Below are 25,748 nucleotides of genomic sequence, written 5' to 3'. Positions count from 1 at the left end.
AAAAGCCTAAATATTTCTTTTTCTGTTTTGAGGGATACTTATAATTACATGCATTCAGAAATACAAAGGCTATTAAAAAGTTCCAGATTTTGGTGGGAATGTGTGGGAAGCTGTGAAGCAATGGCATTCCCCGAAGGGTACCTGTATTAATCAGCAGCTGTTTTAGCAGTCTACAGTGCAGAGAGTTGTACAAACATAAGGGATCTTTTTTATACCTGACCTTTACAAAGGTTTTTCTATTAAATTTGACTGAGCTTTGCATTGTACACCGCTCTGTTGAGATGGCGCTTAAAGTATTCACTAATACATTTTAAAGAACTATTTCCATAAAGTGAATATACATGATTTAAAAAGTAACTACACTATTTTAGGGTAGTTTTAGCCCAAAATTCAATGTCAGTTTTGCAAGGATTCAAGTTTTGTTAGTGAATGTGATATCTGAGCATTTATTAAGTACCTACAGATATATAGGTGCATGAACAAACCCCTTTTTTGAAGTATGAAGTTTATCAAACTTGTACAAACCAATTGCTGTATAGCCAACAGAACTCGGCATGTTGAAATACAACTATTACAAGGTGCAACCATTGTTTTGGAAACAGTTTTAGCAGTCCAACTAGTAAAATTGTTAAAATGATGAACTAATTTTTATTTTAGTACCTTGACAAAATTCCCATAAAATCCAAAACTTCTACCATTACAAAAATAGGTCTCTACAAGTGATATGTTCTGTCCTCAATGCCAGTAGCAAATATATTAGAACATATTAGTGTAACTTCAGCAGCCTCAAATGGAGACCTCTGAGAACTGAAGAATACACACTCAGCAATTCGATAGTACATAAAAGTTTTATCCTTTCACCCTTTGATAAATACACAATTATAATTTAAATTTTTAAATTAGCACTCCACAAATGTACATGTAATTGAATAGTTGATTTTGTATGAACACAAAAGAAAAGCTCAGATACTGTACAGTACATAAACTCCAGTCTGCCTGAATTGCTTGCAAGGGAACTGCATACAGTCATAGCACTGTATTCATGTTGGCCCCACAATATACACATAATACAAAACCACAGAAGCAGCATGGATTTACAAAAGGTAATTCACTGCACATGTTGAAAGGCCATTATCTTCTCATGCCATAGTGCGAATGAGTGGATGTGGCTGACCCTGTAAGAGAGAAAAACATGAAGAAAATAAATGCAGGAACTGATCACTGCCCTCTACAATATTTATAAGGCCATCCCAAATCCAGTAACACCATTAACATGAATCACGACCAACTACTAGTATTGAGATGTGGTACCTTTATTCATGGAACTCACACATATGAATCTATGTCAAAAAACAGAGTTATACAATTAGAAAAATAGTGGAAGAAAGTTAGGGTGAAACAAGAAGGAATGAGTTCTAAAACGCTTTATTGTTTTAGCCCAGATGTAAAACTAAGCGAAGGATATTATTTCACCAAAGAGGTGTCACCAGAAGATGGCTATGGAGACGACTAATTGGAAGCTGACTAAATGGTCTTGATCATAGTACAGAAATCAACAGGAACGGGACTATAATAATTGACATAAGTCAACATCTCATCATGAATGTACATATGGCCCAGCAGCCAAGAATGAATTTGAAACAGATGTCTAACAAAACCAATCAGCTAAGTTCAGAGCCCTGCACAGAAGGAAGCAGAATGTAAAGAGAGGATCAAGACAGAGGGAGTACAAAAAAATCCCGGTAACAAATAAGAGAGCCCCAAGTTAAAAGATCACCTAAGTGTGAGATGCATAGATTATACAAAAAATTACTTAGATGCCGATGGCAAGCCTTATCTGTAACAAATAAAATGGTGCATAAATAAGCAATGAGAATCAAAGGTAATATCATGACTGTGACACTGAGCAAGAATTAGAGTGTACAGAAGGGACTGAGAATGGAGGAAGAAAATCACGTAGGAGAAATGGATAAAGTAGGAACATCACGGGCTTGGCTTTAGAGCTTAACAATTCATGAAACAAGAAAATAGAAAGACAGAAGGGGAAAGCAGCTTTTGAGAGGGCACCTTTTTCCTATATAAGATAAGGGAAAGGGAGACCCAATAACTGCTTATAAAGTCATCTAGGCGCAAAAGCATATTTATAGAGACTTCCTATGGTTTCCTAGAGCAAATTTGTTTAGACATGTAGTATGTACAAATGTCCTTATGCATACATGACATGAGTGCTCAGCTGTCCTCTTCTCTATCTGTTATGGTGGGGGACTGGGAATAAACGCCATAGCTAGTTGGATTTTCAAGATATTCACCATTAATATGGAGAAATTAGGTCTTACCCGCTAATTTGCTTTCCTTTAGTCCAGCTAGATCAGAACAGATGGGTTATGCACTCCTAACAGCAGATGGAAATTGAGAACAAACTGTACTTCAAGTAAGCCTATAAGTGGGCTGTGCGGTTCCCAGAAAACCAGTCCATGCCTAGCCAAGCAGATGTCCTACATGAAAACCGCAACAAAAGAGAAAACCTCCCCTCTCTATTTGACTGTGCCATCTTGATCCTTTGATCAATAAGTACATAAGTATTGCCACACTGGGCCAGACCAAAGGTCCATCAAGCACAGCATCCTGTTTCCAACAGTGGCCAATCCAGGTCACAAATACCTGGCAAGATCCCAAAAAAGTTCAATACATTTTATGCTGCTTATCCCAGAAATAAGCAGTGGATTTTCCCCAAGTCAATTTAATAATGGTCTATGGACTTTTCCTTTAGGAAGCTGTCCAGACCTTTTTTAAACCCTGCTAAGCTAATCGCCTTTACCACATTCTCTGGCAACGACTTCCAGAGTTTAATTACACATTAAGTGAAGAGTTTAATTACACATTGAGAATGTCTGAACTGCTGCTGCCTAACAGCTAGAACCTATCAGCCTATTTCCAATCACCTCCAAGAAGGTTGGTATGAAAGCTAGAGTCATGAAGCAAGAGAGAAAGAGGAAAGGTCCCACCATTCTGTCTTGCTTTCATTTTTTATTTTGTTTTAGTAAGTGAGCACTACGAAGAGCTGCAAAGAACTTCAATAACTGACCTCTCCCTGCCAATACGGAGAAATACAACAATCTGGGAGGACTCTGTGCCAGTCTAAAGGGACTAAAGGAAAACAAATTAGCAGGTAAGACCTAATTTCTCCTTCCATAGCGTCCCTCTAGATTGGCAGTATCAGATCAGAGACCATCATGGGAGGGACTCACACAGCCCCGCGGGTCAGCACACTGGTTCCACACTGAGCATCCTGACGAGCATACAGATCCAGCCGATAATGACGAGTTAAAGAATGAAGGGAAGCCATGTCACCACCCTACAAATTTCCACTAGAGAAACCAAGGAATGCTCCGCACATGAAGCTGCCAACGCTCGCGTAGAATGAGCCTTCAAAAAAGAAGGAATAGGCTGCTTCCAAACAAATAGGCTGAGACTACTGCCTCCTTCACCCAATGCGCAATGGTTGCCTTGGATGCACCCTAGTCTTTTTGCGAACTCCCCAGCAAGTGATGATCCGAATTCCGAAATTCCTGAGTCACCCGCAAATACTGACGGAGAACCCTGCGGACATCCAGATGAGAGGTGCTTCTGCTCCTCAGAGCCAGCTCTGACACCCAAAATGGGTAAAGAAACTGCCTGGTTCACATGAAATGGGGAAACCACCTTAGGCAGGAAAGAAAGAACCGCTCTGAGAACCTCCTTGACCTTGAAGACCTGGAGAAAGTGCTCCCTACAGGACACAGCCTGCAACAACTCGCCAACCAGAAGCCTGAGCCAAGAGAATCACCATTTTTAATGTCAAATCTTTTGAGCGTACAATCAGCCAATGGTTCAAACGGTGCCGCCACCAAGACAGACAACATTAGGTTAAGATCTCAAGGCTGGATAGCTCAATGAATAGGCAGCTGAATAAGCCATATTCCCCTAAGGAAGTGAACCGTATCTGGATGGGACCCTAAAGGATGCCCCTGAACCATGCCTAGAAAACAGGCCACAGCTACCAACTGCACCTTCAAAGAGGAGAAAACAAGACCCTTATCCAGGCTGGCCTGTAAAAAAAATCAAGAATTTGAAACACCAAGGCCTGAAGAGGCACAACAGCATGATCTCCACACTAGTCCTCAAAAATTAATCAGATGCAAACATATGCGAGAGAAGTCAACCTCTTCTTAGAGCTCAACATAGTGGTAATGACCGGGCCAGAAAACCCCTTCTTCAACAAGCGCGCCCTCTCAAGAGCCAAGACGTGAGAACAGACCCAGATCTTCCATGAGCACCGGCCCCTGGGACAGTAGATCTGGCACTGGCGGCAATGGAAAAGGCTCCTCCATAAGAAGCCACATGAGATCTCCATACCATGGTCTGGACAACCAATTCAGAGCCACTAATACCACCGGACCAGCATGTACTGAACATGTTGAATAACTCTGCCAATCAGAGGCCATGGAAGAAACACATACAGAAGACCGGCTCTGGGCCAAGGTTGCATCAGTGCATTGAGACCCTCTGCTAGACTGTCCTTCTGTTGGCTGAAGAACCGGGGAAGCTGAGCGTTGGAGGTGGATGCCATCAAATCCATGACCAGAAGACCCCAGTGTCGCACCAGGAGCTTCAATTCCCCTGGGTTGAGGAGAGTCCTACTGAGAAAATCCGCCTATACGCTGTACACACCTGCCACATGAACTGCGGATAGGCCCACCAATGAATCTCCACCCAGATGAGGAGCAGAGCTGCCTCTTCTGCCATGGACCGGCTCTTTGTGCCTCCCTGATGATTGATGTAGGGGACTGCTGTGGCATTATCTGACATCACCCGAACTGCCTTGCCATGGAGAAGGTCCTGGAATGACAGAAGAGCCAATCTAATTGCTCTCATTTCCAACACATTGATCAATGAAGCCACCTCCAGAACTGACTGCTCTTCTTGAGTCACTTGGCCAAAACAATGTGCTCCCCAGTTGGAGAGAATGGCATCTGTTGCCACCACTATTCACTGCAGGGAGTCTAGACTCGTATCCCCTAAGAGCTGACTCATCATTAGCCACCATTGCAGGCTACATCTCTCACCAGCTCCCCAGAGCGAGACGGGCCCTCCAGGGAGTGCGACTGGGGAGACCACTGGTACAGAAGCGCCAACTGTAAGGGTCTCATGGGCAAAATCAACTCCCAGGAACTCCAAGGTCTGGGACAGCTGAAGATGACTCTTGGCCTGATTGACCACTCAGCCTAGGGACTGCAGCATATGTACCACTTGGGCTGTAGACCTGATGGTCTCCTGGCAAGACTTCACCCGAATGAGCCCATCGTCAAGATATGGATGCACTAAGATGCCCTCCCTCCGCAGAGCAGCTGCCACCACCACCATCACCTTGGAGAAGGTGCGGGCAGCCATGGCTAAATCAAACGGGCGCGCACAGGATTGATAATGCTGCCCCAAAACCGTGACACGAAGGGCTGGGCGGATTGGAATATGAAGGTATAGGCGAACTCCAGCACATAGCCATCATGAATAACATTGAGCACCCACTAATCCAAGGTAATCTGGTCCACTCCTGATAAAAATCCTGCAGCTTCACCCCCACAGGAACCAAGGACTGGACCCTGACATCTTCATTGGGTAGAACACCCCGAGACGGCCGCCGAGGCCCCCGAATTCCAGCCTCCCTGGCCCCCACCCCCGAAAGGCTTGTAGCGATGTGTGTCTCGAAACCTAGACTTCGCAGCCGCACCTCTGCCAACCAGCCAAGGACTATCCACTAGCAGGCGAGGAACCTTGTGCCCCAGACTCTTCACCAGTTTATCCAGATCTTCACCAAACAACAAGGAACCACGGAAAGGGAACTGAGTTTAGACTTGACGCCGCATCCGCCGACCAGCCCTGGAGCCACAACGACTGGCAGGTCGCCACACTAAGACCCATGGACTTAGAAGATGCACGGAGAGGATCGTAGAGGGCATCCAACAAGAAAGAAGAGCCCATTTCCAACTTGGTGGACTCCTGATGTACCAAACTTCAATCATCGGAGTCCCTGTCCAAAATACGTTCCACCTAATGAAAACAGGTCCTCGCTACCAAGCCCCCACAAACCGCTGCCTGAAGTGCCAAAGCAGCCACATCAAAACTCTGCTTAAGCAGGGTCTCCAGCCTGCGATCCTGGGGATCCTTAAGGGCAGTGCCACTGTCCACTGGAACCATATTTTTCCAGGAACTCACCTTGAGCTACTATTGAAAAAGGTGTGAGCAAAATCCAAATCCAAGTAAATTGGTGACAGCCGAGACCACAGCATCCACGATTTTCCCCATGATTAACACTAAAGTATCTGCTCTGCTGAATTAAAATGCTCTGAACACTTGGAGAAAACAATGCTAAATGTTCCTTAAATGAATTTTCTGAAAATGTCACTGTTTTAGAAATAGGCCAAGTATGTAACTGGACAAGCTCCATGTCTCAATGACAGGGCAGTCTGTGTTCTAGCCTCTAAAGCTGGTAGGGTTCAGAGGCACGATGCAAGCAGGGTGCTCACACCAACTTGAGGTGAAGGGCTCTATCCTGGAGAACTCCCCTCTCTGTCTTTAATCAACATGAAGGAAGTGGTATCACCGAATCTTTATCCTGGGGAGCTCTTGGGAAAAGGCGACCGTACTTTTTTAAAACTAAAACATATCAATACAATTCAAATCCTTTGGGAAGATGGGTTGGGGGGGGGGGGGAGAAAAGGGGAAGGAAAAATGATTGTTGACACAGTAGGATTATTAGATATTTATAGGAGAATTAATCTCCGTGAGTTTGTCACTCTGATGTATTAATAAAAAAGTTTTACAAATAAAATAAATATATATATATAAAAAAATTCAAATCCTTTGTTCAAGTCAGGAATTTGCATCTGAGAAACACCAAGAACCTGCAAACTTTTAAGATTTCAGATAATAATTATTACCTTCCTTTTCTTAGAGCCATTTGAAAAATAACAAATTGATAAGGAAAATGATTTCTTGAGTTCAGTTAGTCCGATGGTTGTAATGGATATACCCGCAGGCTGTCGGTGAAATGGACGAGGTTCATGGCTGCCTGCTAGTTTTCAATGGTCAGCAATATACACAAGAGTCGTGTCTGGCTGTCTATATGGGGCAGGTTGGGATCTTTAATTATGAAACACAAGTCTATTGGGGTATCTAAGTGAAGCCATTTTAGTGCCCAACCTACAGCGGAACACTAGATTAAGTCATGCTGATGACCTAACATTCCCAAATAGAGTTGTTCTTTCTTTAGGAGCCAAATGGCTGACATCTGAAATCAAAATATAGAGAATGCCCAGAAAGAGCAATTGGGACAATAGGAAACAAATATAATGAGGCTGCAGAGAAAGTAGCAGAACAGTCTTCTGGAGCTGCCATTCCCTTTCGAGCTACATGCTGCCTTTCCTAAGCATGTTGTCCCACATACTTTTCCATTCAAGAAGACTTACTGTCTGTAAAGCATGTACAGTATTTTATAAAATGGTTGATCTGAAATTCTTACCACTAACTTTATTATATTTTAGTACTTAGTATAGCAGACAGAATAAATTCATATTCTTAATTATTTTCATTCTCTCTTTTGTTACCTAATTCCTGGTTAACGAGTCATTCAGTTTGTAGTGCTCAAGGAGGGTATACAGTGCTAACACAGCACCTAAGATCTATAGATTGAAAGGCAGAAACTAAATGTTATGTGCTTAGAAATGTATGGTTTAGTTTATGTCGGAAGCACTGATTAAAATTAAATTTTGATTGCTTAGCCAACACTTTCCTTATATATTACTAGGTCAGCCATCAAGACAATACATTGTATTTTAGGGGATGAAACATCAAGTCATACCTGACTGTACACTTCCAAGTCGTCGCTGCAGTGCCTCCAGTCGATTTATATAATCTGTTAAAGCTCTGTCAGGATCATAATTCTGCAGATGAGAACATGGGCCTAGATCAGTTGGAATGACCTGAAATCTAAGAAGGGGAAAAAAAAAACCATGAAAATACTTTTACAATTGAAGGCTTTGGCAGAGAAAAAGCAATGCATCTAAAAGTTAACCACAATGTATAAATGAGGACGAGACTAACTAATTTTTTTCTTTACACTGAGTAAACTCGGTAACGTGTATATAAGCAATGTCCTTGGCAAAGAGCAGGATGAGAAATTCATAGTAGCTCTAATGCAATTAATAAAAAAAAAGGCAGCAAAGGTGTTATCATGGGAAAGGAGTCAGAGATAGCATATAGGTGTGTCCCAAGTTCAGTTTACAGGAGCCAGACTCCCACCACTTACCCAGAATACACTGTCTGCAGGGTGTACTCTCTCTTTATTCTTTCCAACTCAATGGAAAATTGGAAAAAATTATATATATGGGGTTGAAAAGTTTCTCCATATAACTGCAGACAAAGTAAGTTTCTGAAAACTCAACAAACAGGACCAAATTTGGTGTGGGGGGAAAACCAGAGAAAAGACATATCAAGTTCGACAATGGGCCAGATCAGACTGGGGTTTCAGAGACAAAAGTCCCCCCCACCTTCCAAATGATCCAATGCATTTCTATGGAACAAAGAGTTTCAGCACACGCAGCACAGTACTCCGATACACTGAAAGAGAAACAGTTCCTACATGCCTCATCTCCTCTTCTTTCCTAGTCACAGACATATGCACAGCCAAATACACCGACGTGCATGTGTACATACACACAAAAGGCCTGATTCTATAATAGCACACATAAATGACAGACACACCCCTTCATCATACCCCCTTTTCAGTTATGTGACTTACAAACCACTCAGAACTTCATAGAATGCGCATAGGATGTGAATGTAAATTCTAATTAGTACCAATAATTGCTCGTTAGCAGTCCATTATCGGCACTGATTGGCTTGTTAACCAATTAAGCGGCACTCAGAAACCTGCATGTGCACAGATTTGTGCGTGAATCTTTGGATGCATATATAGAATTCATGTTCTATCATGGGATAGGAGCTAGTGTTCTATTGTGGATTAAAAACTGGTTAAAAGATAGAAAACAGAGAGTAGGGTTAAATGCTCAGTATTCTCAATGGAGAAGAGTAGACAGTGGGGTTCCCCAGGGATACGTGCTGGGATTGCTGCTTTTCAACATATTTATAAAGATCTAGAGATAGGAGTAACTAGTAAAGGTAATTAAATTTGCTGATGACACAAAGTTATTCAAAGTTGTTAAATTGCAAGAGGATTGTGAAAAATTACAAGAGAACCCTACAAGACTGGGAGACTGGGCATCCAAATGGCAGATGACGTTTAAATGTGAGCAAGTGCAAAGTGATGCATGTTGGAAAGAGGAACCCAAACTATACCTACGTGATGGAAGGTTCCACATTAGGAGTGACTGACCAGGAAAGGGATCTAGCTGTTATCGTTGATGATACGTTGAAACCCTTTGCTCGAAAGGGAAGTGACGTCACCTAGCTGAATGGCTGCTTAGTCCCAGAGCTCCCTCAAACCCACTTTAATTTTGCTATAATAAGCATCGCTAACTGACCCAAAGCAAGAACAGTAATCTTTGGAATTTGAAAGAGTTCATCGTGCGTTAGGACCATGCCAACCATGCCCCGTGATTTAATTGCCTGCTTGCACCGCTTTCCGATGAAGGAGCGCATGATCCAAGAAGAATGTCAAGTGGGACATGTTTTACTGGATGGAGCCAAGGTTCAGCTCTTTGCGGACATTTAAGTTCTCTTGTTTGGCTGGCTATAGAAACTTCACAATGTAGCCTGTCAGAGGAGAGTCCCTTGGTTCAGGTTAGTGATGTAAATCACCTATGGAGATGTTATTTTTGCTGTAGTGGAACTTCCTGTATTCTGGATTTCTCTTGGAGTAACTTCTAGCCTGGAACCAGGACCTTTAGTTGACTCTTAGCTGGGTTTCAGACAGTGGCGTTCCTAGCCTGTTTGCCACCTGGGGCGGGTCACTGCTGTGCCTCCTCCTGGTGTGTCAACCCCCCCCCCCCAAAGCGCATCACAGCCCCCCTGGCGCTACACCCCTGCCCCGAAGTGCATCACCAGGCCTTTCCTCCCAGCAAGGGGGTGTGCGAAGCAGATATGCGGCTGTCGGTTCTGCCAGTCCCCTGACCCAGAACACGAAGTAACGTTAGAGGGAGCAGGGGACCAGCAGAGCCGAAAGCCATGCATCTGCTCCAGTGCTGTCCGATTCAGTTAAAATATTTTCCATTCGGTACGATTCGATTCTTTCAAAAAAATTGTTTTTTCGATTCAATTTGATTTGATTTAACTAGATTGAAATGGTGAGGCCCACATGCTAATATTATAACACACAGGGTAAAAAAAAAAACAGGCAGCAGCAATTGAACACAGGAAAACTTTAATGTGAGCACGCCATGCAGTGTTACTGGAAATTGTAGGACCAGGGGCCCACGCCCCCCATAGCTATGCCCCTGCCCTACACTGTCTATTAAAATGTTCTATTACATACTGAGTTGACATTGTAAGTAGTGTACTACGCCATACTTTGTATTGTTATTTGATTATTTTTACTGCTGTAATTTTCTATTGCTTATGTTTGATTTATTCTTACTGTACACCGCCTTGTGCAAATTCTTTCAAAAAGGCGGTAAATAAATCCTAATAAAAAAAAAAATAGCAGTAGATAAGAATAGAGATAGCATAGCAGGAACTCCATAACATCATCAAGACAAAGGAAGGAAATGATAGATGCAGAATACAAAAGAAGTTGAATCATGAGGTCTACGCAGGACTCACCGAACTGTAACATCAGCAAGTAGGAAAAGCATCTTTAAACAGAAAAGTTTTCAGAGTTGAGCAAAAATCAGAATGAACTGTCAACAGCCTAAGGGTGTAAGAGCATTCTAAAGCATAGGGCCAACCATGCTAAAACTTTTTGAACGTGTTGAGTCCAAGAGGCATATTTTCAAAGCACTTTGGGAGGCTAAGTTCCATAGGTTTCTATGGAACTTTGGGAGGCTAAGTGCTTTGAAAATGAGCCTCCAAGCGGATCTGTCGAAGGGAAGGAACATGTAAAAGATGAGATTAAGAAGAGCGTAAGTTCTAGAGGCGGAATAAGGAATGAGAATGTGAGAAAGGTATAAGGGTAAGCCAAGTTGAAGAGTTTTATGTATCAGGATAAGAATTTTCTAGGTGATACAATGGGAGATGGGTAAGTGGCCTAGTGGTTAGGGTGGTGGACTTTGGTCCTGGGGAACTGAGGAACTGAGTTCAATTCCCACTTCAGGCACAGGCAGCTCCTTGTGACTCTGGGCAAGTCACTTAACCCTCCATTGCCCCATGTAAGTCACATTGAGCCTGCCATGGGTGGGAAAGTGCAGGGTACAAATGTAACAACCCCCCCCCCCCCAATATTTCTTTTTAAGAAGAGGAGTAATGTGATCATATTTGCGTGAACTGCAGTGTTCTGTAATAGTTGAAGACAACATTCAGTTAAAGTAATCCCATGAAGAAGACTATTACAGTAATCCAAATTGGAAATAAGAGAGTATATAAATACTATAAAAGCCTGCTGTGTGAAAAGATGATGTATCGAATGAATCATTTTAAATTAAACAAACAACGTTGAACAACATTAGAAATGCGGGCATGGAAGGAAAGGTTTGTGTCAAAAGTAACTCCCAAGATTTTCAAAGTGGCTTGAAATTGAATTGGGGAATCTGCTAAGTTTATCATAAAATCCTGGTATAAGGGTACTTTAATTCTTTAAAGTTACCTATGTTGGGAAGTCACAGTGGATCTGGGAGACTCCAGGTCAGATCTGGATCTACTAGATGAAAGTCTCTGTTCTCCATAGGCGTCCAAACCACCATGAGGAAAGTATGGTGAATCTGTTCTCATTTCATTACCTAGAAAACAAAGGCCCAGCATTGAAAAAGACCAATTAGAATACTGTTGCAAGTATCTTATACAACAGCACTATTAGTGACACAAAGAACTGGTCCAGTTCACATAGAAAAGGTTTAACCCCCCCCCCCTCCCCACACACACACACACAAGTAAAAAAAAAGACAAAACAAAAACCAATCCTTACAGTAATATGGTAGTAACTTTTTCAGGGACTGATGTAGTAAGAAAAAGGTAGACTTTTTAAAAAGTACTGCAGCAAATTATTGATCTTAGAAGAATGCAATAAAATTAAGAAATCGAGAGTACAATAGTTAAAATGCAAGCTGATACTGGTGTAAGGGAGGTCCTGGCAAACCCTCTGTGGTTTGAGGCATATTCTAGGATTACAGAAGCTTTTTGCATTTTGGGGCTTCCAAAAGCATTTTTTTGAGGTGGGGGAGTCTGGGTGATTCTTCAGGGACCACTCCCAACAAAGTCTTGAACTACTGAATGCAGATCTGCACTTACTAAAAGATGGCAGAAAAGAGGCAAGAGAAGACACTTTCCATCCAAAACTGAGTCCTTAAAAAAATCTAAGAACTCTAGATAAGTTCTCCTCTGGATACTTCCTGACTACCCGGCTAGAATAATCCTAGGTGTTTATCCCCTCATTCTGCTTCCAGGATAGTTCTACCCCTGCAAGTGCTCGAAAAGAGAAACTTCACCTTTTCTACAACATGTTTAGTGACACCTGAGTCACACTGGAAATAAAATAGTGAGGGAATTGAAATGCTTTAGTGGGTGAGTGGGTGGGTTTAGGAGATTAGGGGTCTTAGTTGAGGATGGGATAGAGAATGAGGTGCCATAGAGGGTGGGGAATAGGTTACAGAGTACAGATGTCCTAAATTGTCTTCTTGGGGGGGGGGGGGGGCAGATGTCTTGGATTCAGGGTTCCAGGCAGGGTTGGACTGACAGTGATCTGGGCTCCCAGACAATAAGGATCATGTCCCTCCCAACCTCCTATCTGACAGAGATTACTGGACCTGCATCTATCATAATATTTCTAAAGCTCAGTCGCTGTGGTGAACAGAGCCCTTCTCTTCCTTCTGCTACAATAATTTAAAATGTATAAAACTATCCACTCCTCCCACGTCTCAGGCTGCCCCATATCTATATATATAAAAGGCACCTCCAACGTTCCAATGAAGCCTCAAGCCAGATGAGGCGCCCGAGATATCCGGTTTGGCCTGCACTGCAGTCACTGTAGCTCCGCCCTCGCATCAAAACACAATGACGTCGAGGGCGGGGCGGCGAAACACAACGCGCGACTCACACAGATTCACTTACAGCAGCGCTGCAAACTTTCATCGCTAAATCGCAAACGAGTCACTGAGTGAGGGAGGGACGAAGGGAGAGGGGGGGTTGCAACTTGGAAGGAACGGATGGGGGGGTCTGGAACTCAGGAGGGAGGATGGGGGGGGGGGGGATTACCCTGCTAGCGCCTGTTTCATTTTTTCCCAAAACGGGCATTTCTTACTAGTTCTTTACATTAAAAAAAAAGACTACTGATGGTGGTGGTGGTGGGGTGTCCTGACTCCCGGCTGGCAATAAGAGTGCTGTCCAGAAATTCCCCTACCTCCTTTTCAAAAACGTACAGTAGTGGAGTCCATTCCTATGATTCAATCTGCAAGAACCCTACCTATGAATAGGCAGCACTAAAAATATTACACTGGGTCCTAGAACACCAATACACTTCCTACTACAGGTAAAACAGAACAAGTGGGACAGTTACGGGTCTCTACACAAAAGCCACATGCCCATAGAATACCATACCTCAGTCACACATAAAACACAGACCCTCACCAAGTACAGAACAAGGGATCTTTTCTGTCTGCTAACTCTTCCCAGGGGCTTCTGTCCATTCATCATTTCTCTTCTGTCTTATTCCATTCCCTTAATACATCTATTTCTGACATATTGATCTTTCCCTTTTTGCTCCCTTTCTTTTCTGCATGTCAATTCAAATTCTACCACTTTCTCACCCTGCAGTCCTCCATATCCTTCTTTTTATTTTTCAACTACCTATCAACTTTCCATCTCTTTCTCTCACCCCCTAGCTCTTCCAATTCCCGTCTCACTCCTTTCCCACCCTCATAATCCTTTCTATCTTTCCTCTACTCCACCATTACCACATTATCTTCTGTACTTGTCCTCCTCACACACAACTCCTTGACAACCCCCATTACCTCTCCCACATGGTTCCCCCATTCTCTGTTTCTCCCATTTCTATATCCACCCTTGTAGATTTGCACCTCGTTCCTCTCTCCCCTCCCACCCTTATAGCCTGAGAGCTGCCTGCTTCTTCCTTCCAATCTCAGCATCTCTCTCTCCAATACTCCCTCCCTTATTCTGTAATCCAACATCTCTTCCCTTTCCTCTTTGCCCTTGTAGTCCAACACCTCACTCTCTCTTCCTTTCCCACCCTGCTCCTGTGGTCTAACATCTCTTCCCCCTCTACCCTTGAGTCCATCATTTGTCTCCTTCTTCCCTCCCAGGTCCATCATTTCTCTCTTATTTCCCTCCCCTCACAGGCCTATCATTTCTCTTTCTTTCTTTACTCCCTCCCCTCCTCTAGTTCCTCCATTTCTCTCTTTCTTCCCTCCTTCCTCCTCCACCCCTCGGGTTCATCATTTTTTCCTTCCCTCCTTTTCTCCATCCTTCCCCTCGAGTCTATCACTTCTCTTTCTTACTTGCTTTCCCTCCCTCCTCAGGGCTATCATTTTTTCTTTCTCCCCTCCCCATCCATTGTTTCTATATTTCTCCCCCCCCCCCCCCAGGTTCATCATTTCTCTTTCTTCCCTCCCCCTCCGGGCCCATAATTTCTACCTTTTTTCCCTCCCGCTCTACCCACTGGGTTCATCATTTCCCTCCCCCCCTCCGGTTTACCATTTTTCTCTTTCTTCCCTCCCTCTTCACCATTTCTCTCTTTCTTCCCTCCTTCCCCTCTACCATTTCCCTCTTTCTTCAAACCCCACCCCTCCGGTCCATCACTTCTCTCTTTTTTTCCCTCCCCCTCCACCACCCCATCATTTCCCTCTCTCATCCCCCCTCACCTCTGGGTCCATCATTTCTCTCCTTTCCCCCCGTCCCCAGGTCCATTTTGCTCCTGGTTCCCCCACCCCAGGTCCCTTCTTTCTTTCTTCCCCCTCCCCAGGTCTATCATTTCTCTCTTTCTTTCCTCACCAAGGGCCCATCATGTCTTTCCTCTCTCCTTCACCCCAGGGTCCAACATCTTTCCCCCCCTTTCCATGCTCCCCTCCTCGATCTACCTTAAACTATGTCTTCTAGGAGGTCCCTGACAGCGACAGCAATTTATAGACGATGCAAGGGACATCTCTTTTGCCACAACCCATCCCTCTGATGCAACTTTCTGTTTATGAGGGAGTGGATTATGGCAGAAAAGAGGCTCTAAAAGGTCACAGGTAGTGTCTGTGAATTGCCACTGCTGGGGACCGCTTAGGGCATGGCTTAAAGTATACTCTGGGAAGGGGAGAGAGTGGAAGACACAGGGAGAAATGCTGGATCATGTAGGGGGAGGCACTGGGTCCCCTGCTGCTCTGGGCCCTTGAGCGCTGTCTCGTTGCCTGGTCAGTCCACCCCTAGTTCCAGGGCTCAGCAGTCTCTGAGTTGGGGGGGGGGTCTTGGGGCCCTGAGTGAGGAAATCCAAGAGCTGTAGGTCCCTAACATAAGGATCCCAAATCCAGTGTCCTTAATGTATTGGCCACCTCCTAGACCTGGGTATTCACATTTATTAATTTAACTTCTAACGAAGCAGTTAGGTTTGGAGTGAAAAAAATCAGTGCTAGAAGGGAAGTAAATAAATGCCCTATTTTTAAATTACTTACTAGCTACCATATGCAGGTCATTACCATGTATTTGCCTGGAAAGTGTGTTAACGCTTTGTGCACTGCTTTATTTCCCTTTTAATGCACGTTAAAAAAAATTAGCACTAAAATCTCAATTACACAGTAATCACAGAAAAATGTCCACTAAACCTGAAGTAAAACAGTGCACTATGCCTAGCATACCTTGTTATCATGATCCTCAGTACTGTAAAGCATCTTACAGTTATCAACTTCAGATGAAAAAGTGTATCTGACTATATAGAGCTCATGAGATATAAAAATTAGAGCTATATCAAATAGCATATTTTACTATTATTTGGCTGAATACAAATGAAAAATATTAGTTGGCCAAATAAGAATACTGGAAAATGGCACTGAGCTTTAATATAACAAATAATAAAAGAAGCAACATGAAATCAGGGATCAAGGGTTATTTCAAGTAGGATTTAGCACAGTAGAACCCCGGATTATATGTATTCGAATTTAAATCATCATGCAGCTGAATATGAATAATGTAGTTGGGACCACATCGAATCGAAACCGAATATTCGGTACAGCCCTAATAAAAGAGTCATTTTGAAAAGACCAATTTTGATGCATAGAGAGGATTTTACATTACCTGAACTCTGTCCAAAGTCATTCCTATTAGCACTCATAGAACAGGAACCTATCACCCGCTGCCATCTACGAACTAAGAACTTCATTCTACAAAAACAAACATTTCTAATTAGAAAAACAACTTTTCCCCTGTAAACAGATACAAACCAATACACAAAAAAATATGAGTTCTAGCTTCCCTACAGTATAAGTTTTGCCTCAGAACTCTCTTAGGGGTCCTTTTACAAAGGCATGCTGAAAAATGGCTTGTGGTAGTGTAGGCGCGGATTTTGGGCATGTGCCAATTCATTTTTTAGCACGCCTGTAAAAAAGGCCTTTTTTTGTCAAAAATGGACATGCAGCAAAATGAAAATTGCCGTGCATCCATTTTGGGTCTGAGATCTTACCGCCAGCCCTTGACCTAGCGGTAATGACCTACACACACCAAATGCCACTTGGCGCATGTCCGTTATGCGAGCCTGAAAATAAAAAATATTTTTCAGATGTGTGTATTGGATGCGCGCCAAAAATGAAATTACCGTAAGAGCCACGCGGTAACTGGGCGGTATCCATTTTGGTGCACGCTGGGCGCGCATAGGCATCTACACGGCTTAGTAAAAGGGTCCCCTAATACTTTATGTTTCCTCTGGAGTGTGTCAAGACCAAAACAACTTCAATAATATAGCAGGCGCATATGAAATCCAGTAGAGTTCCTTCAGCAATAGATGCATGGATCATTTTACTGTAAACCATTTCACTGAGATCAGAAAAGAGATGCTAGCAGATCAAACTGGAGCATAGAACAAGGAACAAGATGAATTTATTATTCTTGGCATCCATAACAGTTGAATTTACATATTTGTCTAAGATACAAGTACTGTATCTTAAAACAAACATTTTTGGGTTTTGCATGTCCTGCTTCTTTGAGCTTTCAGCTTGATCAGAACTGGCCTGTACCAGTCTTCATTTGCAGGTGTCATCACAGTAAGTCATTGAACAGTGGCTTCCTCTACATCCTTGTATGAGTGCATACTGAATGTGGCCATGTGATAGGTAATTTTAAGCAACAAAAAAAGAGCAGAAATATCCCCCTAACAGTCCACAACACAGCAAACAAAATGAAGAAGGAGGTAGACCAGTGTGGTTCTAAAGCACATTGTTTATTCAAATAGATAATGGCTAAAATGACTCAACGCAGTCCTGCGTTTCGGCACCACATATGCCTGCCTTCAGAGTCCAATATATTGGTTCTGCAAAATAACATAACATGCACACAATAAACAAACAAAATAAATCATAACTGTTGAATAAAAAACTAAAACAAAAATAGCTGTGCATGTAAATAAGCAGTCTGTTTACAAGTATAGGATTTTTTTTTTTAAGATACTAAAACCAGTAGAACATTTAAATAAAACAGCAGCTGTGCAGGTAACACAGATACCTATGAACTTAAAAAACTAAAGTTTAAGTTCATAATTATCTGTATTACCTGCACAGCCGTCATTTCACGTAAATATTCTACTGGTTTTAGTATCTTTTAAAAAAAGGTAAAATTATGTATCATACCTGATAATTTTCTTTCCATTAATCATAGCTGATCAATCCATAGACTGGTGGGTTGTGTCCATCTACCAGCAGGTGGAGATAGAGAGCAATCCTTTTGCCTCCCTATATGTGGTCATGTGCTGCCGGAAACTCCTCAGTATGTCGATATCAAAGCTCCATCTGCAGGACTCAGCACATAGAGAATTACACCCACAAAGGGACACTCTGCCCAGCTCACCACCGCCGAAACGGGGGAGGGGAATTAACCCAGCTCATCCCCACACAAGTGGGGGAGGGGAATCCGTCCAGCTCATCCCCGCGGAGCGGGGGAGGGACACCACACCCGCCGATGCGGGGGGGATCTGGCTTATCCTGCAACCGCAACAGAAGCTGACTGACCCTAACACCGCCGAAGCGGGAGGGGTACAAAGCTGCCCTACAGCCGCACGAAGCGGGAGGGAGCGCCGGCAGAATTTAGGTATCAATCCAGCCCCGTAAAATGGGGGGGGGGGGGGGGGAGAGGAATGCAGCAGCCCACTGTTAACACAAAATCGTCTCAACTCCTGAAGAATCCAATTGAAAAAACTTGAACACGAAGTCCTCCTGAACAGGAACTGAAGACTAAACTTGAACCTGAAATGCAACCAGAATATAAACAGTACAGATATCTGGGAGGGGCTATGGATTGATCAGCTATGATTAATGGAAAGAAAATTATCAGGTATGATACATAATTTTACCTTCCATATCATCATGCTGATCAATCCATAGACTGGTGGGATGTACCGAAGCAGTACTCACCCAGGGCGGGACACAGAAATCCCTGACCGCAACACTGAAGCTCCAAACCGGGCCTTCACCCGAGCAGCCACAGTCAAGCGGTAATGTCTGGAGAAGGTATGAGCCGATGCCCAAGTTGCCGCCCTACAAATCTCTTCCAAGGAGACGGAATCGGCCTCTGCCATCGAGGCCGCATGTGCTCTAGTGGAGTGAGCCTTCAGCTGGATAGGCGGCACCTTCCCTGCAGCCACATAAGCCGCTGCAAAGGGTTCCTTGACCCATCGTGCCACTGTAGGCTTGGCAGCCTGCAGACCCTTACGAGGACCTGCGAACAGCACAAACAGATGATCCGACTTCCGGAATCATTGGTCACTTCCAAGTATCTGATGATGACTCGTCTCACATCTAAATATTTGAGAACAGAGTACTCCTCTGAGTAGTCCTCCCTACGAAAGGAGGGTAGACAGAGCTGCTGATTCACATGGAAGCGAGGACCAATCTTGGGCAGGAAGGAAGGCACTGTGCGAATAGACCCTCCTGCCTCAGTGAACTGCAGAAAGGGCTCTCGACATGATAGCGCCTGGAGCTCGGAAACTCTTCTGGCTGAAGCGATAGCCACCAAAAGACTGCTTTCAACGTCAATTCTTTCAGAGATGCCCTCGATAAGGGTTCACAAGGCGGCTACTGCAAGGCTCTTAGCACCAGATTGAGATTCCACGCAGGTACCACTGCGTGCAGAGGAGGGCGCAGGTGAATAACTCTCTTGAGAAAGCGCACCACATCTGGCTGCAATGCCAGGGAAACACCCTTCAGGTGTCCCCTGAAGCAAGCAAGAGCCGCTACCTGGATCTTAAGGGAACTGAGCGACAGGCCTTTTTCCAGACCTTCTTGCAGGAACGCCAACACTGATGAAATTGGAGCAGTGAAGGGAGAAAATGAGCCTGCCTCACACCACGATGCAAAGGTACGCCAAACCCTGGCGTAATCAGTAGAAGTAGAGCGCTTCCTCGCTCTGAGCATAGTGGCGATGACCTTGTCTGAGAAGCTCTGCTTGAGCCGACGCTGCCGCTCAATAGCCAGTCCGTAAGACCAAAGGGGGAGGGATCCTCCATCACCACGGGACCCTGATGCAACAGGCCCCGCTCCGCTGGCATCTGCAGAGGTCCGTCCACTGAGAGCCTCATCAAGTCCGCATACCAGGGACGTCTGGGCCAATCCGGACTCACCAGGATTATCCGGCCCGGATGCTTTGCCACCCGGCCTAGCACCCTGCCCAACTTGGGCCAAGGCGGGAACACAAAGAGCAGCTCCTGTGTCGGCCACTGTGGGAGAAGAGCATCTACTCCCAGAGATCGAGGGTCCCGTCCTCTGCTGAAAAAGCGCGGCACTTGGCAATTGGCTGAAGACGCCATCAAATCTAGGCTCGGCTGGCCCCAGCGCTTCGTGATGTCCAAGAACGCCTGAGCAATATTCATGACTCCCGCAATGTGGGCCGCTGACAGCTGTTCCAGGTTTGCTTCCGCCCACAGGCATAGCTTCATGGCCTCCTTGGCTAGAGGGGTGCTCCTGGTACCTCCCCGGTGATTGACATAGGCCACAGCCGTGGCATTGTCCGACAGGACCCGTACTGGCTTCAGCGCCAGGCCCGGGAGAAACTCCAAAGGCGCCAACCGAATGGCTCTGAGTTCCGGGAGGTTGATAGACCACTCTGCCTCTGCAGGGGACCAGAGCCCCTGCGCTGTCCTTCCCAAGCAGTGGGCTCCCTAGCCCCACAAAGAGGCGTCCGCCGTGACGAAAAACCCACTCCGGGGTCACAAGAGGGATTCCTGCGAACGGCTTGTCTGGCCTCAGCCACCAGCTCAGCGCCTTGCGCACCGCTGGATCCAAGGGAAGGCGCACAGCGTAATCCTCCGAAGCTGGAGTCCATCGCTGCAGCAGAGAGAGCTGTAGAGGTCTCATATGGGCCCTGACCCAGGGCACTACTTCCATTGTGGCCGTCATAGAGCCCAACAGCTGCCCATAGTCCCGAGCCCGAACAGAAGAGGCTGCTAGGAACTTGTCCACCTGAGCCTGAAGCTTGACAATCCGATTGTCTGGCAGGAACACTCTGCCCACTTGGGGGTCGAATCGAACTCCCAGATACTCCAGGGACTGAGTCGGGCGCAGCTGGCTTTTCTCCCAGTTGATGATCCACATCAGGGAGCTCAAAAGAGCAATCACCCGGTCTGAAGCTCTGCTGCACTCTGCATAAGAGGGGGCTCGGATCAACCAGTCGTCCAGATAAGGATGGACTTGTACTCCTTTCTTGCGTAGGAAGGCCGCGATGACCACCATAACTTGGAGAAGGTCCGCGGAGCAGTAGTCAACCCGAAAGGGAGGGCTCTGAACTGGGAGTGTCCTCAGAACTGCAAAACGCGGAAAGCGTTGATGAAGAGGCCAGATGGAAATATGCAAGTAAGCTTCCTTGATGTCCAAGGATGCCAGGAACTCCCCTGCCTGTACTGCCGCTATAACAGAGTGGAGAGTCTCCATTCGGAAGTGCCGAACTTCCAAAGCCCGATTGACCCCTTGAGGTCGAGGATAGGCCGGACAAAACCTCCTTTCTTAGGTACCACAAAGAAATAGAGTAACGTCCCTTGCCAGAGGATCTTCTGGCACTGGAACGACCGCACCCAGGCGGATCAGATTGTCCAAAGTCTGCTGCACTGCCACAGCTTGACCGGAGACTTGCAGGGAGAGTGCACAAACCCGATTCTTAAGGGTCGGCAGAACTCTAGCTTGTAGCCGTCTCTGATGACTTCCAGCACTCAAGCGTCCAAAGTTACCCTGGTCCACTCGCCCAGAAATGAGGATAGGCGTCCTCCAATCTGCTCTGGGCCATGGACCAGCGCCCCGTCATTGGGTATGAGACCCTGGGGGAGGACCGGAGGAGGCACCTCCGGGACAGCGGTCTCTGCGAAAGGAATGCTGCTTGGGGGAGAAATTCCTTTTGATGAAAGAGGGGGCAGAGGAGCTCGACTTGCCCGGGCAATACCGACGGGCTTCCTGAAACCATCCTCTGGAGGAACCGGGGCGGGCACCATTGGCCCGAGCCCTGACCTCCGGTAACCTCTTGCCCTTAGACGTGCCGAGATCGGTCACAATATTGTCCAGCTCGACCCCAAAGAGCAGCTTGCCTTTAAAAGGCAACTTAGCCAGGCGAGACTTAAGAGGCGTGGTCAGCAGACCAATGCTTCAGCCAAAGCCACCGCCATGCAGAGACTGTCTGAGCCATACCTTTAGCCGAGGCTCTCAAGACATCATACAGCCAGCCTGCCAAGTAGGCCGATTCCAGGGCTGGCCAATCAGCCCTCAAGGAAGGATCCGAGGGGGAAGCCCGCTGCGCAAGCATCCGGCAAGCCCTGGCCACATAGGAGCCACAAATTGAGGCCTGTGAACTTAAAGCAGTCGCCTCGCAGGACGACTTTAAAGCCGCCTTCAAACTCCTGTCTTGGGCGTCCTTTAGGGCCGTGCCACCTTCCACCGGCAACGCCGTTTTCTTAGTCACCGCAGTGATTAAAGAATCTACGGTAGGCCCAAGAAAGGCCTCCCGTTCACCTTCAGGCAGAGGATAGAGGCGGGACATAGCCCTAGCCACTTTAAGGCTCGCTTCTGGGAAATCCCATTGAGCCGAAATCAAGGTGTGCAATCAAGCACGTGGAAGGTTCTAGGTGGGCGCTTAGTCCCCAGCATAATGGCAGAGCCAACAGAGGCTGAGGGAGAGACGTCCTCCGGAGAGGAACTCTTCAAAATGCTCATGGCTTGCAATAACAGGTTGGGCAAATCCTCTGAGCGAAAGATCCGTGCTGCAGAGGGTTCATCCGCTCCATCCGAGTGGGAATCTGTCTCCTCCAAGGAATCCCCAAAGGACCGTTGGGAGAACTCAGATACGCTGCCCTCATCTATATCAGAGGAGACCGAGTCCTCTAGGGCCTGGAAGTCCACCCGAGGGCATTTGCTTCCGGAGGCCTCAGCCCCTTGATCAGAGGGGGGAGCCGGGGCAGCGTTTATCATAAGAAAAGCCTGATGCAGCAGCAAAAAAAACTCAGGGGAGAAACCCCCTAGACTGTGCACTTCTGTTGCCTGGGCCACGGCCCTAGACGCACCCTCAACCGGCGCTTGCAAGAGCGGGGGAGAAACATGCTGCGCATCCAAAATGGCGTCCGGTGCGAAACTCCGAGGAGCCGCATGGGAAGAACGGCGCTTAACTTTCGCCGTTTTCTTGCCGTCACCCGAATCAAGGGCGACCATAGCATTAACGTCTTCCAGCTCGAGGGTGGCCCAAGAAGAAGACGTCCGAGCAGAATGGCCGGCCAACATGGAGTGGGCGAGCAGCGGGGGATGGGCGCTTATGGCGGGAAAAACCGCCGCACCGGAGGAAGAACCGGGACACTGACCGGACTCCAAACTGATGCCCAACAAAGGCGATTCAGGCTTTGAAAACCCCCACATCCCCGCTGGAAGCACACACGCGGTCCGGGGAACGAATCTTCGCGCCCTCGCCCTCCGACGCCATAAGCCACGTGGAGACTGAACGGGGAACCCCCTGCCCGCTATAAAAAGGTAAAATTACCTGCTTCTCGCTCCGAGCTGTAACGAACTGGTGTCCCAGTGAGCAGCTGCAATAAACGCTGATATAAACGTTGAAATAAACGTTGAAATAAACGCCCTTAAAGGCCGTCAAATTTTTTTTTTTTTTAAACGGAGCCAGCGGGAGGGGGGAGAAAAGGAGGGACCTGGCACCACCAGGTTTGCACTTGCTCAAGAAGAGCCCTCAACCCCAGGTACTCAACAAAACCTAAGAATTAGGCTTGGAGACCTAGCCAGAGCTGCTGCTGTGTGTGACCACCACCTGCTGAGATAGAGAACATACTGAGGAGTTTCCGGCAGCACATGACCACATATAGGGAGGCAAAAGGATTGCTCTCTATCTCCACCTGCTGGTAGATGGACACAACCCACCAGTCTATGGATTGATCAGCATGATGATATGGAATATATCCTATACTTGTAAACAGCCTGCGTTTATTTACATGCACAGCTATTATTTGTTTTAGTTTGTTAATTCATCAACTTTGATTTACTTTATGTATTCTTATTGTGTGTATGTTATGCTATTTTGCAGAACCAATATATCTGACTCCTGAGGCAGGCATATGTGGCACCAAAACGCAGGACTGCGTCAAGTCATTTTAGTGATTATCTATTTGAATAAACCATGTGCTCTGGAACTACACTGGTCTACCCCTTCTTTTTGTTTGCTGTAAAGATAATCTTCAAACAGGGTGCCTATGCAGGGAAGGCACACAGACACCATCATTGTTCCTATTTTATAAAGGCAAACAAACATCTATATGCCTTATTAAATAACCTACCTGAGAGATGCACAAAGTTACACTCGCTCTGGGACAGGTGTATATACATTACGTGTCAGTCCAAATTAGTGTTCCCTTTTCACCCTGGGAATGCCTATGTAAAGCCAACATGAATACCGCAAAGAAATGTGTGTTTTTTTTTAAAGTGCATATGTTTATGTGTGTACACACTGGGGCAATTTTATAAGTGCCTACTTAAAGTGTGTAAATGCCACTCTACATACTGAAATCACTTGTAAAATTACTTCCTAGTTGTCAATGTTGAATGAAATTCTCTACAATTTTGGTTGATCTGAGGAGCAGATGTCAAGGCCTGAAAATGAAACCCAGATCTCTCACATGGCAACACAGAGTACTATTACTGAGCTACTAATCCAGCTTAAAAAAAAAAGTTTTACGATTAAAATACATAGTAACATAGAGGGACATAATCGAACAGTGCCGGCCACCTAGATGGCTGGTGCCACATAAACGGTCCCGAACTGTATTATCGAAAAAGATGGCCGGCCATCTTTCGTTTCGATAATATGGTTGGGGCCGGCCAAATGTCAAAGATGGCTGGCATCGGTTTTCGCCCATAATGGAAACTAATGCCGGCAATCTCAAACCCGGCCAATCCAAGGCATTTGGTCGTGGAAGGAGCCAGCATTTGTAGTGCACTGGTCTCCCTGACGAGCCAGGACACCAACCGGGCACCCTAGGGGGCACTTCTAAAAATAATAATAAAAAATAAATAAATAAATAAAATAGCTCCCAGGTACGTAGCTCCCTTACCTTGGGTGGTGAGCCCCCCCAAATACCCCCAACCCCCCCCCCAAAACCCACTCCCTACAACTCTACACCATTACCACAGCCCTTATGGGTGAAGGGGGGCATCAACATGTGGGTACAGTGGGTTTTGGGGGGGGGGGTTGGAGGGCTCCCATTTACCACCACAAGTGTAACAGGTAGGGGGGGGATGGGCCTGGGTCCACCTGCCTGAAGTGCACTGCACCCACTAAAAACTGCTCCAGGGACTTGCATACTGCTGTCAGGGAGCTGGGTATGACATTTCAGGCTGGCATAGAGGCTGACAAAAAAGTTTTTTTTTTTGGGTGGGAGGTGGTTGGTGACCACTGGGGGAGTAAGGGGAGGTCATCCCCGATTCCCTCTGGTGGTCATCTGGTCAATTGGGGCACTTTTTTGAGACTTGGTCCTGAAAATAAATGGACCAAGTGAAGCTGGCGAAATGCTTGTCAGAGCCGGCCATCTTTTTTCCATTATCAGGTGAAGCCGGCCGTCTTGAAACCATGCCCCGTCCCGCCTTCGCTACCCTGCCGAAACACTCCCTTGAAGTTTGGCTGGCTCTGCGATTAAAAGCAGTTGGAGCCGGCCAAAACTGGCTTTCCATTATACCGATTTGGCCATCTCCCGATTTGTGTCGGAAGATGGCCAGCGATCTCTTTTGATAATAAGTTGGATAGTAACATAGTAGATGACAGCAGAGAAAGACCTGTACGGTCCATCCAGTCTGCCCAACAAGATAAACTCATATGTGCTACTTTATGTGTATATCTGACCTTGATTTATATCTGCCATTTTCAGGGCAAAGATCGTAGAA

At 45.8% G+C, this 25,748-nt stretch overlaps 1 protein-coding gene across 3 annotated transcripts in view; it reads right to left on the bottom strand.

Moving 5' to 3' along the window:
- Positions 1 to 620: 620 nt before the first annotated feature.
- AKAP9 (A-kinase anchoring protein 9) overlaps positions 621 to 25,748 on the bottom strand; it is a 547,514-nt gene continuing 522,386 nt past the window's right edge. For all 3 annotated transcript variants that reach the window (XM_030200158.1, XM_030200166.1, XM_030200175.1), the window contains 4 exons: positions 16,432 to 16,517; positions 11,795 to 11,927; positions 7,898 to 8,025; positions 621 to 1,175 (listed from right to left, as the gene is read on the bottom strand). In XM_030200158.1, coding sequence (XP_030056018.1) covers positions 1,132 to 1,175; positions 7,898 to 8,025; positions 11,795 to 11,927; positions 16,432 to 16,517 — 391 coding nt within the window. In that variant the 3' untranslated portion in view covers positions 621 to 1,131. The remainder of the gene's footprint in view (positions 1,176 to 7,897; positions 8,026 to 11,794; positions 11,928 to 16,431; positions 16,518 to 25,748) is intronic.

The sequence above is a fragment of the Microcaecilia unicolor genome, chromosome 1, assembly GCF_901765095.1.
Source record: "Microcaecilia unicolor chromosome 1, aMicUni1.1, whole genome shotgun sequence".
In the NCBI taxonomy this organism is placed as follows: domain Eukaryota; kingdom Metazoa; phylum Chordata; class Amphibia; order Gymnophiona; family Siphonopidae; genus Microcaecilia; species Microcaecilia unicolor.
The sequence above is the reverse complement of the archived record's forward strand: the minus strand, read 5'-3'. Positions and strand labels throughout refer to the sequence as shown.